The sequence below is a fragment of the Colossoma macropomum genome, unplaced genomic scaffold (genome assembly GCF_904425465.1).
Source record: "Colossoma macropomum unplaced genomic scaffold, Colossoma_macropomum, whole genome shotgun sequence".
NCBI lineage: Eukaryota > Metazoa > Chordata > Actinopteri > Characiformes > Serrasalmidae > Colossoma > Colossoma macropomum.
The window spans coordinates 11,062,655-11,075,322 of NW_023494791.1; the positions used below are offsets into that span (position 1 = coordinate 11,062,655).

Consider the following 12,668-nt stretch of genomic DNA (forward strand, 5'->3'; position numbering starts at 1 on the left):
GCTTGACCAGCTTGGTGAAGCTGGCCATGCTGATCAACCATTTTCATCAATCTGGTTATGCTGGTCAATCAGTTTGGTCATGTTGGTCGACCATCTCATGTTGGTTGACCAGGTTGGTCAAACTAGTCAAGCTGTTTTTTTCAACAGTGTCTCCAGGTCTTCTCCTTGCTTCCATCGAATCCTCACACTACAATTCCCGTGATTCTCTGGACCCCAAAGCCTCTACCAATTATGAACCACTTCCCAGATCCACCTGATTAACGGTTGATGAACGGTTGTCACCTGTCTCTCATTACCCTCTGTGTATAAATACCAGTCTGTTTTTAATGTTTCTTTGCAAAGTATTGCCAACCATATTTGTTGTGTCTGATATTCCAGTGTTTATGACCTTTTTCTCGTTTCTCGTTTTGTGTCTTTGGTTCCCTCTTTTTGGTATTGTTTGCCTTTGACTGATTGCCATTTTGGCTTTGACCCATGCCTAGCCCTCATGTTTATATTTCTGTTCATTGCTGTCCTGAACTGGTTAGACTTAGGCACTTCCTTTGTTACACCACTCCTTGTTAATATCTCCTTTTTGACCTTTTACATCCATCAGCGTCTGGTTAGTTGGACTAACATTACAAGTAGGGTCATTTCTGTGAAAAATAAAGAGTGTGTCCAGCTGTTATTTTTCTGTCACCTTCCTAAATGTTCCTAAAATGGCCTTAAAACTAGTGTCTTGTATTTTCTCCTCCACTGTCAGCTTTTTTTCACTCCGCTGTGAATCCCAACATATTGGATAATTATGTGAGTACTGACTGGGCCATCAGGGGCCTTTAACTGCAAGGGGCTGCGTACAAGGGCCTCAGACCAAAAGTGAATGAGTAGTACAAATAAATGAAGAAATGTTAACAATTCTCATGGTCCTCAGGTTTTAGATGATATATAAATAATAATATAACTTCCATATTATTATTTATTTTATGCACTTACGGGATTTAATTCAAATAGGATGTTTTAGATTGAGTGTTATAGTGAAGTTAGTGTTTACCGTAAGGTCTGTGTAGGTTTACTTCTGTTTTTGCAACATGACTAAAAAAAAAGAAAAAAATCTTTAATTTAATTTAAATATTTAAAAAAATCTTCACATCTTACACAAAAAGCACAAACTGGTACAATGTAGACACAATATTATCTCATCAGTGGTGCTTAAAGTGAACTATTCAGAGAGTAAATACAGATATGAAGCATTGTTTAATCCCACTTTTCAACTCTTGTATTTTTAAGTATGTGTGTTTTTGGACCATAAACCCTCACAAAGACTCTAATTTGACCCCAGGAGAAATCAGCCCTTTAAGGATAGTCAGAAGAGAAGGAGGATTCCTGTTGAAGTCCTACAGTCTTGGAATGTGAAGTCAGTCAAAATACAAATACTGTATGTGTGTATGTCTCTCTCTCTCTCTCGCTCTCTCTCTCTCTCTCTCTCTCTCTCTCTCAGGGTGTCCCAGGCTGTGTTGGTTGCACATGCTTGACTGAGCGGCCTTGCCCCACTCTCTCTTCCTGATGGCTTATTAGTAATCAACACCATTACAGCATTATGCTAATGTAAAGTGTGAAACACCATCGGGACAACAAATGTTGGCTGTTTTGTGTTTAGTGTTTAGCAAAACATGTATGGGGGTCTGCATAAACTTGTTGGACAAATTTTCAAATGCTAAAAAGGAAAAGTTCACCTCATGAATATTGACACCGGCATGAGAAAATAATGAGTGGCTTTCTGGCAGCGCATAAAGCGAAATATATAATACACAGTGCCACATACAAATATGTCTCACAACATAATTAATTATACAGTTCCTACTGCATTAAACATTGCCGCTAAGTCTGGTGTCTGCCGCCTAAAGCACTAAAGCCCCAATTAAGGAGCGTTCAAACAGCATCACGGCTGCGCCAGCAGTAACACAGTAAATCAGTGTGGGATAGTGAATGTGATGTTATTACTGGAAAGTCTCTGTTGTTGTAGGCTGAGAGCAGTTTTTCACTCGAGCTTTCCATGTAAAAAGACCTCCATGGTACATTGCAGGCAATTTGAGACTCTTTGGTGCAGATGGGTTTTTGGCCATGGTTTCATCTCAGCTCTTCTAGCAAATATCAGACATCAGTTCTCACTTGAATGTGCTTTAGGCAGTAGGGAACTCTCAGGGCCTTATAGTCCTTCAGAGATGGCCTGATGTTTTCTGTGAAACAAAGAAAAATATGTCTGTAATGTTTTGTTTATTTTTGTTGAATATAATCTTCATATTTGGTCTATTTAAATTATGCAAGTATTCTTGTAATTCTCTAAGTAATTCTTGTTAAGTTTTAGTTTAATTTAACAAAAGAGTTGAAAAAACACCCAACAGAAAACTATCTAATTAGGATTTTGTTCTCTGCAGTATCCTGGTAGATACAGCCAAGCAAGTTCTCCCATTGGTTAGGACTGTAGGAGATGACTTAAAGGCCTAATGTGTCAGATTAGCCATTAATACAATAAGTGGATTTTGATTAACAATGGGTGGGACCAATTTTATGAGAAACAAACTTGACTATAGGCCTTCTGGAAGTCCTAGATAAATCACTGTCTGCGTATGAGTGGTAGCCTAATATGCTTCAGTCAGAGGGAGAAGAGCAGCAGCCCTGTGCCAAGACTCTAAAGGAGTCACCTTAAAACTGCTACATGGTAAAATCTGTGTTAACATGTCTGTTACAAGCTTCAATTAAAACATAGAATGTCTTCTACAAGTTTCAAATGTCCACATTTAATCTAGAACCACTAAAAATATTCATCTGAATTGTTGTTAGCTTAGTGCTAACTTAGTACTAAAATTTCATAATGGTGTTAGCACTAATTGCCATTATCCTGGACTCATGTTTCCTTATTTTGGCCAGGTTTTGACCTTTGCGGCCTAAAGTGAGGGCCTAGCTCTAATAGTCTGAATATAAGTAACCCAAGGTCCATGTTACTGGCGAACTTATACATAAATACTCCATGTGTGTCTAAACTTTACATATTTGTAGAAATGTATTTAGTCTTAAAAGCCTTACAGGAATTACATTCCTAATCCTTTTCCACAGCAGCCATAGAATGGTTCTCTTTCTGTTATGGAGGTCGATCAGTTGAATTATGCAGTTTTTTTTAATGTTGTTGATAGAATATGGTTTACAAAACTGTACTTGAGCTGAATTTTCATCTCTGCAGGTCAGCAAGCGAGACAAAGTTTGCGAAAGTCTTTTTAAAGGATGTTCAGTGCTAAGAAAACCTTAAGTTATCCTTTAATTATATACAGAACCTTTACATTATGCGGAAGTTCAAACTTCAAAAGTGTTTTTCAGACTCTTATTTATAAAAATAGTTTATAAGAACTGTTTCACTAAAAGGTTCTTTAGGGGACCAAAAGTGGTTCTTCTATGGCATTGCTCCAAAAACCCTTTTTGGCAAAGGTGTATATGTCATGCAACAAGTCTCAATGTCCTATTATATATTGTTCTGCTCTGCACTGCATCTTACTTGAAATGACAGCCTGCATAGTTGAGTGCATCCAGTGTGTGTATGTGTGAGCTACTCATGGTGGGTAGCTCTCCATCCAATCAGGGCCTGAAAACTAAGGTCCAAACAGCAGCCCTGAGTCACTGATCATAGAAGCATGCCTAATTCTCAGGTGATTATCCTGATGCGTCAGGCATCATTACAGCAGTGTTGGTCCTGCAGTTCACAGACTGTCCTTAGTGCGCCTGTCACAAGGTCATCCTGGCAGCCTCAGAGTGAGCAGATATACAGCATATGATTTGTCCTTTGTTGTCACGCTTGGCCAAGCCAGAGCAGAGATCCAGCTATGGAGCTGCCTTGGTCTGGACAGCTGATGAGAGTGGACAGGCCAGGAAGGCTGGGGAGGTGCTGGAGCATGAGAGCCTCTCGATGATAATAACAATATAATGATGCTGGTAATGATGCGTGGATGATGGCGGATGTCATCGTCTGTCACATCAGTTGGATTGTGATCATTATCTCTTGTTGCAAAATGCACACAAATGCATTCCTGAGAAAATATATGCTGACCTTCTTTGCATATAGTGCAGTCCACCTCAGTCATTGGCACTGGATGCCATCATAAGAGATAATAGTGTTATCCAGAATCGTCTAGAGCAGTGCTTCCTAGCTCCTTCCCAGGAAACCCACTTCATGAGCTGGATTAGGGAAGACTTTAAACAGTGGGCAGTAGATCACCAACACTGGAGCTGAGAATACCGGCCTAGACCATTGTGATTTAAAAGGCTCATAATGTACTCATATTATTCTTGCATCGTAATTTATAAGGTCATTTGAGGATGTTTATATGAAGTTAAACAGTTATAATCCATTTTTATGTAACTATTTTCTAACATTTCTTTCTCCATTAGCTTTAGAATTTCTCTTCCTTTAACATCATTTTCATCACTGAGCCTATTAAGGGCCCATTTCACTTTTTTTTTGGAATTTTTACTTATAACATTTGTGTATTTTCATGTACCAAAAATGATCATAATTCATTTTTACATGACTATTTTCCCAGCTTCTCTTTATTCCATAGAATTAAACAGGCTGCTTTTGTTACTGTGCCTTTAAGACTGATATATGTAAATGAGCTCTGTTCTGATTGGCCATCCTGCACTGTGCCTCATCAGCTCAGCATTCAGAGCTGAAACACCCCGTAGAGCTTCAAAATGAATGAGCGAGACTAAACTGTAGGCCGAATAGGTGGATACATGCAAATGAGCTGGTTCTTGTGACATCACAGAAACAATTAATTCAGAAAGGGCTGTTCTGGCAGTTTAATTTCTGTATATGGTCTGTGAATGGTAGGTTTTGAAAATTTTGTTAAATGTTTACATATATTAAGAATTTTTTAAAAAGTGAAGGAAATTCGGCTTTCCATGACATAGCCCCTTTAAGACTGATGTATGTATATTAGCTATGCTCTAATTGGCTGCCCTTTACAGTGACTCATTCAGAAAGCAGTCTGACATCACAAAAGCTTTAAAACCATGTATGGGCTGTAAATGGACTGGGAAGTGAAATTTTAACAATATTAACACACTCCGAAACTCTTTTATTTAAAAAAATCAAGGAAAAAATGTTCTTCCATGAAATGGGAAGAAGAAGAACATCGCTGGAAAGTGATGTGAAGGTGAATGAAAGTACAGACTCAGATGTGCTTTCCAGGTTATGACGATTCAGATTCCAAAACTGAGAAAGCTGAATCTGGGTCAGCGTACAGAGTGCAGTGAGTGGTGCGGTGAAGGTGTCTGCCTGCGTGTTTTGGGTCCTAACACTCAGTCAGCTCAGTCCCCCGGGGGTCCTCACAATGTTTGCGGTGTCATTTTTCTTGCCACCAGTTCTGCCCTCTATCCTCACACGTGTGTGACACTTTGGTTCACAAGGATTTCAGGGAGACAACACTCTTCTCACTGGGGAGAGTCCTGCTCCTGCCACTGCGTTCACACTCTCACACTCCCTGATACGCACAGACATGGACAAAGCCTCAGGGACACTCCGCTTTCTCTCTTTCTCCATCTCTCTGCTGCATGCCTCTTAGTTCTTATGGTGCAGTTCATGCGTGGACCTTTTTTGTTGTTTCAACTCTGCGCTCTAACACATCAGACTAAAAATGAAAACACTGGCTAAGACGTTAAAGTGTCGACTGTCGGCTGTAGTTTCAGTTTATCCGTGCTGAGTGAATCGCTGAGTGAATTTTTATACCCTCCACAGTCCTCCAGTGTTAAAGGAAGTTATGATTGTTCCAGTGTTGTGTATCACTGTATCGTTAGTTTATGTAATAGAAACCTTACAAAAGGTTTAGAGTTCATTCCAGATGTAATATTTTACATACGCAGTTCATAGAAGGCGCAAAGGCAGAAAAGGTAGCCAAAGCATTAAATGTGTGAAAATAAAGTGTTTGATATGTTAATTAATGTCAGTTTGAAATCAAAACTGACCTTATTCATCTTGTTAGTCGGTGGTCTTATTAAGCACAATTTATCATATATAATTTTAAAAGACAAAATTCTCCTTTTATCACAATCATGTGCCTCTTGAGTGCACTATATATAATAATATAATAATTAAACATTATAAAAATATAACACACACATACACACACCTATTACCAAGAGAAACTGTTACAGATCTGTTACAGTACTATGTTTCACTTGGAAATACCTTACAGTATGGAAGAAAAATGCATTATATTTTCCATAGCATGCCACCTCTTCTGGGAAAGTTGGTGACATGGTGGCATGTATATTTGCAACTGATTGAGGAGAACACACTGACAGACATCAGTTCACAATTAACTGAATAAATGTTTATTTATAGTAATTCTAATGTGAATGGTTTTCATTGTAAATATATGCTTACTGACCATGTTCTTTTTCATGTGGCCTAAATTCTTTTGCACAGTATTTAGATTTAGATACCCATGAACTAAAGCTGACATTCTGCACTTTACACTGTTAGAAATAAAAGTACTGATCAGGTACATTTTTGTTCATCAAGGTACAAACAATGTAAATATTCCCTCAAAGGTGCAACAGTGGTTTTAAGGTCCAGTTGTGTATCTTAAATAGGTTTTTCCAGGTGAAAAGTACATATTTGTACCTTTTCATATCCAAATGTTTTAAAACAGAACAATAAAATAAAAGCCTGGAGATGAGACAGGGTGTGTGGAGTCAGTACAACTTAGAAAATATACTTAGAAACTTAGAAAATATAATTTCAATGGATTATGGTACAATTACCTCAGTGACAAGAGGGGTACTGCCCCAGAGACAGTTCAGTACCTTTTTTCTTGGAGTGTAGATGGGAGGTGGCTTTGTGATATGCAACAAATTGTTTCCCACATCAGAGAGCTGTTTCATGGTTTACACATCATAATTACTGGTTTAGATCTGAAAAACAATATGTTGGACCCCAAATTTGAGATAGACTGGTTAAAGGGGAATTCCACCAATTGTTCAAAACTTTAGCATAGTTTTATAATTGAGTTGTAAACAAAGTCATTCAGAGTAGTTTGATGTGATGTGGTTAATTGTACAGAAACTCACCAATTCAGATTTAGATCCGTGTGATGATAAGAATTGGGGTCACCAACACATACATACATACATACATCATCTAAACCACTTATCCTTCTGGGTCACGGTGGGGTGCTGGAGCCTATCCCAGGTGTCATTGGGCGGAAGGCAGGATACACCCTGGACAGGTCGCCAATCCATCGCAGGGCAGACAGACATATACATTCACACACACTCACACCTAGGGGCAATTTAGCATGTCCAGTTGGCCTGACCGCATGTTTTTGGACTCTGGGAGGAAACTCACGCAGACACAGGGAGAACATGCAAACTCCACACAGAAACGACCCTGGCCGCCCAGCCGGGAATCGAACCCAGGCCATTCTCGCTATGAGGCGACAGCGCTACCCACTGCGCCACTGCGCCACCGTGCCGCCCCGGCACTTCTCCAGTATGAGCAGTGAACCTGCACATGTCCTCTTTTTAATATTTTATAATATTGCAATATAATGTTGGTATTGGTAAAGACGCCTGGTTCCTATTACCACCACTGTGAAATATTCTGATTTTGTAAGTTTCTCCACAAAGGAGAATTTCATATCAAACCACTCTGAAAGACTTTGCTCACATCTTAACAATTGAATTTTTCAGAGATTCAACAGAAGACATTCATCTTTAAAGGCTGGCCCAGTGGGAAGCACCCTTGTTTGATGATGTCATTATTGAATATTGAAAGTATGGAAATGGTGTGGCTTCCTGTGCTCTGCTGCAAGTATCTCGTCTGACCTTGCCATGATATTATGTTTGTTTGTTTGGTGAGTTTTAAAAACAATGGTAAGCAGAAAGCTGAGATATACCATTTTCCCATCCACAGACCTGAAATATAAATATTCCTCTAACATATGATATGGTCTTCAATTTGGGCAGAGGGAGAAAAAAGATCAGCAAAACTCTACGGTAAAGGAGTGAAAATAATCGGTAAATAATTGATTAGCATGATGAATAAAAGATTGCTAACAAATGCATCCATGCTGTAGAAAAATAGCCCAGGCATTTCATCAGTTCATTCAGCAAAAAAGAAAGAGAGGGAGGAGGGAGGAGGGAGCACCAGTGCTCAGCTCACCTCCTCGCTTCTCCTCTATAATTCAGTGACCTTGAGATGTTTCCTCCCCTGAGCTCCCCACTTTTAGCTCTCATGGCCTCTGAAAGAGCGGCCACTCCCCTCAGAGCGGCAGGCGAGCGGAGTCTATCAAGCAGCGTGCTCCCATTCACAGAGCAGGGTGCTGTGAAGGTTCGCAATCAATTCTTTAACAGCTTTGTAGGACCATCCTCACACTAGCAGTGGAGGTCTATAGGCAGTGTGGATGGTTGTATGGGGGAATTTGTTTTCTTGTGTACAGTTAGTAAAATATTAATACTGTGTGTCTGTGAGATTGTGGTGGCTCCAAGTGATACTTTATAGGGATCACAAGGCTTCTGCTGGGAGCATATTGTTATAAAAAAAATCCTAGGTCTACATATGAGGTATAAATAATCATAATTCATTTTTATATGACAGTTATCCAATTGCTCTTCATCTCTTAGAAATAAACGTTGTTACTGTGCCTTTAGGTATATGCAAATGAGCTCTGTTCTGGTTGGCTGCCATGTGTTGTGCCTCATTCAAAATGTAATACAGACTGAAACACTCCTTATATCTTAGGTGTCAGTGGGTGGGGCTAAACTGCTATAGGCTAAATAGTTGGATATATGTAAATATGTTGAAAATTCAATTTTCCACAACATGGCCCTTTAAAAAGCTAGATGGTTGAAAGATATTGGGCCTAAAAGCATTGTTAAGGCCAATGCCAGTAATGATGGCAATGCCATTAATGATGACAGCTGGAAAAAAAGCATATAAAAAGGATAGAAATGTGGATGACTTTACAGCAAAAATGATACAGTGTATCAAAAATATGAGCTGCAAACTTAGCGAACAAGTTGAGTAATTGAATGTGTTGCATGCACCTTTGATTTTGAATTGCTTTATGTAATTATATTGCAGGCAACTCACAACATGCAACTAGTTGCATGAAAGTTTCACCATGTGAAGCCACCCTAAACTCAATGCATTTTACACCCTTAATAATAAGTATTCAACCACTCTCCTCAAAGCCAAGGTTAAGGTCAAGTCAAACTTTAGATCCTCAAAAACAGTCATTTCAATTAATTCAGTCAACAAAAGTCATTTCAAGTCAATTCCATCGGCAAGATCAGTACAACTTCAGCAGAAATACAGTATTCCAAAGCACAAATATGGCCATTACTTGTTTATGTGATCTCTCGAAAAAATGCCAACCTCATCTTGACGCTTTCATGCATGGTGTCCACATGCGGACAGTTCCATTACATGTTTAATAGAGATGATGATTTGTAGAAAAAAATCTTTTAAAATTTAATATGTTCTTTAAAAAAAATGCATGAAAGAGTTTTAAGGCCTGTTCATAAACACTCATTCTGCTTCACAAGGCTCGCCAAAGCCCCTCAAAGTCCAGCTCATACACTAGCAGCACCACCCCTCAGTAGGAGGGCTTGACTGACAGGGGTTGACGGACTGAGTCTGGGACGGCGCAGGGCCTGCTCAGTAGGAGTCAGACGAATGTGCCTGGCAGGCAGTGCCTGTTCCATGTCACCTGTCAGCTGGCTGCTGCTGTGTGGGTGGCACGTGTGTTGGTGTGTCCACTTTGAAAACGAGTGCAGCATGCCACATGTCAGACATGATAGAGCTCCTCGGTCCTGACACCCGGCATGAGACATGGTTACCCGGTGGGCATCGGTTTGTGCCTGGCAACACCCCACCTGGCTGACCTTTTCCAAACTTGACCCCAGACAGCACCAAGCAGCAAAGCACAACATGCCTCTAAGCTAAAAAATTATACAGCAGAAATACAAGGAGACCTATTGTAATATCTGGCATTCAAACAAACAAACAAACGAATGAATGGATTAATGTAATGTTCACTGCATAGTTACTGTTCACTCACATGTCTGTTAATGACAGTTATATTTGTACCTGAACATAACATAACTTGTGGTTATCACTGCTCATTTACTCAGATCAACCACACTTGTGTTGATTGTAATTAAAATAAAAAAAGAAGAAACTTTTAAAAATACAAATCATATTTTCTACCTTTAAAATGCTGCAGTCAGATCATTCCACTTCTCTAAACTGAAATTTGCTGGTGTTTTGGGCTACTTCACTGAAATAAGCATTTGAATATATGACACATCAGGTAAAGGGCATAACTAAATAATGATTAATCAGTGTTGAATAAGAGCAAAACCAGTGTCTGAAGACTACAATGATGTTACCTTTCATCATTTATTTAATGTGATGGTTTGTTATTTTATGTATAAATAAGTTGTGAAAGTAAACTTGTGATTTTATCTTACTTAACATAAATTTACGTTAAATGTATGTATGCAATGTGTAAACAGATATGCATTTGACTATGGCAAAGATTTGATGTAAATAAAAATTGATTTATTATTTAGTAATTATTTAGTAATAAACTAAATTATTAGCCATATAAATTTTTACTTACAGTAAATACGATTTGTACATTATATGAAAGATGAATTCAGAATTTATATTTTTATATTTTAGATAGATAGATAGATAGATAGATAGATAGATAGATAGATAGATGAGATTTCCTGAAGGAAATTTAGGATTTTTTTTTTACAGTGTGAACATTTAACCTGCTGTTTGCAACTAGTTTCACCCACAGTGAGGTGAGTGACTTAGGTCAGGTCATTGATGACGAATCGTTTCTCTAACTTGAATAAAGGACATTTCTCAGTCTTGAAGCTGTGCTATTAAATTACCGCTATGTGTGCATTAGCTGCGCAATCACTTTTACCTGCCCATAATGGAGCCACTGGTCAACACACAGATGTTAACGTTAAAACCACAGACTCTTAACTACACACCTATGGTTAAAACTAACTCACGTCAGCTGGCTAAACCGTAGTGTTAAAACAGCCGTGATAACACAGAAAATAGGATCTTGAATTGACTTACACTCATAATTCGTAGCAAGGTGCAAATAAACGTCGATAATTATTTAGTAAATCACTGCCCGCCTAACATAAACTGTGCTGTGCTTTTTTTCTTAAATAGTACTGGGGATACAACGTTACTGCAATACAGCCCAGGGTGAAGCGCCTAAAGTAGTGATGAGGAGTCGATTCCAAAAGAGCCGATTCTTTGAATCCAGTACGTCTTGGTCGAAATACTTAAGTCGACTCTTCGACTCCGTGTTTTTCCGTTGTAGTTGGCTCAAATGACATTCTGACGGTATCGTGAGTTGAGTTCGTTTACCAGCTTTATAATACAACGCTGCTCACCGGTCGCTGCTAAAAACGTGATGAGTATATCCGCCTTTACCGTGCACCGCTCTGCGCTCTAACTCCGCTACGGAAACATGATTAGGACTGCAACAAGCAAGGGTTTAAAGCTGCACAGGGAACGAAATCAAAAAACAATAGTAAACATTATTTTTCGCAGAACGCTGGGGAAAACAATATGGGGCTGAAGTTGGCATTGTTTCGCCTGCTTCTTATTCAGATATTCCGTTCCACCTTAAAAGGTGCTGCAGCAACGTTCTTGCACATGTACACTATTTAGTTAACTACTGCATCATTTAAGGTGGAACGGAAAATTAGAACGAGAAAACAACTGGCGAATTAGCCAAATTCAGCCGCATAGAAAAAGGAATACGATAATATTCAGGGGCTCCAGAATAAAAACTTTACTTTAAATCTGGTTAACTGGCTATGATTTATTTATTATTATTATCAAAATTATGTAGTTATTTTCTCAGTACATCGCCCCGAATTTGCCTTCGAAGCTCGAGGTTTTAAATCAATGGTTTTAAATAAAGCGGAGTTGATTTCATCGATTCCAGCGACAGGAGTAGACAACTGGAATCAAGTCCAAAAACCCGAGGTCGCACATCACTGCGGTCAGCACTGGATGCGTCCCCTTTAACGTTTCCATGGTCTGATCCAAGCGCTGATTTCAGCTGTGAACTAACTATATTTACACATAGCACAGGCAAGGCGCTTAAGCTATCTAAACTGCGTTTAAAATATAATATTAAAACATACGGCATACAATTATTCATGATACGACGTATTTCATAACATCTGTCCTTGTTAAATACACAACTCCCCCCTCTGTATGTGGATAATGTACTCGTCCGGCGCCCTCTGCCCTGTGACGCGGTGCGGATGTCCTTCTCCCACTCTGCTGCAGGTTAAACATGGCTGCGCTCTTACGGTCTGCCCGGCTGCTGAAAATCTCCCCCTGTGCCCTTCTGCCGGTGAAGGGGACACACAAGCATGTAGCGACCGTTAGTGGCTATTGCAGTAGAGCGGTCTGCCGAAGGGCAGCGGGGCTCAGCGGCAGTGTGAACAGGTAGGTTGAGGCTGTTGGCCGCGGCGTGCTGCGCAGCCCATGCTTGTTTAGATCTCACAGTGACCGGCGGGGGCATGACCGTCACGAACAGGGCTGAAGTTGGCCTCTTATTCGAGTTTTCCGTTCCACCTTAAAT

At 39.5% G+C, this 12,668-nt stretch overlaps 1 protein-coding gene across 1 annotated transcript in view; it reads left to right on the forward strand.

Moving 5' to 3' along the window:
* The first annotated feature begins 12,347 nt into the window (after positions 1-12,347).
* The window catches only part of lrpprc (leucine-rich pentatricopeptide repeat containing), a 68,594-nt gene continuing 68,273 nt past the window's right edge, over positions 12,348-12,668 (forward strand). The window contains exon 1 of the mRNA XM_036573838.1: positions 12,348-12,532. Coding sequence (XP_036429731.1) covers positions 12,378-12,532 — 155 coding nt within the window. The 5' untranslated portion in view covers positions 12,348-12,377. The remainder of the gene's footprint in view (positions 12,533-12,668) is intronic.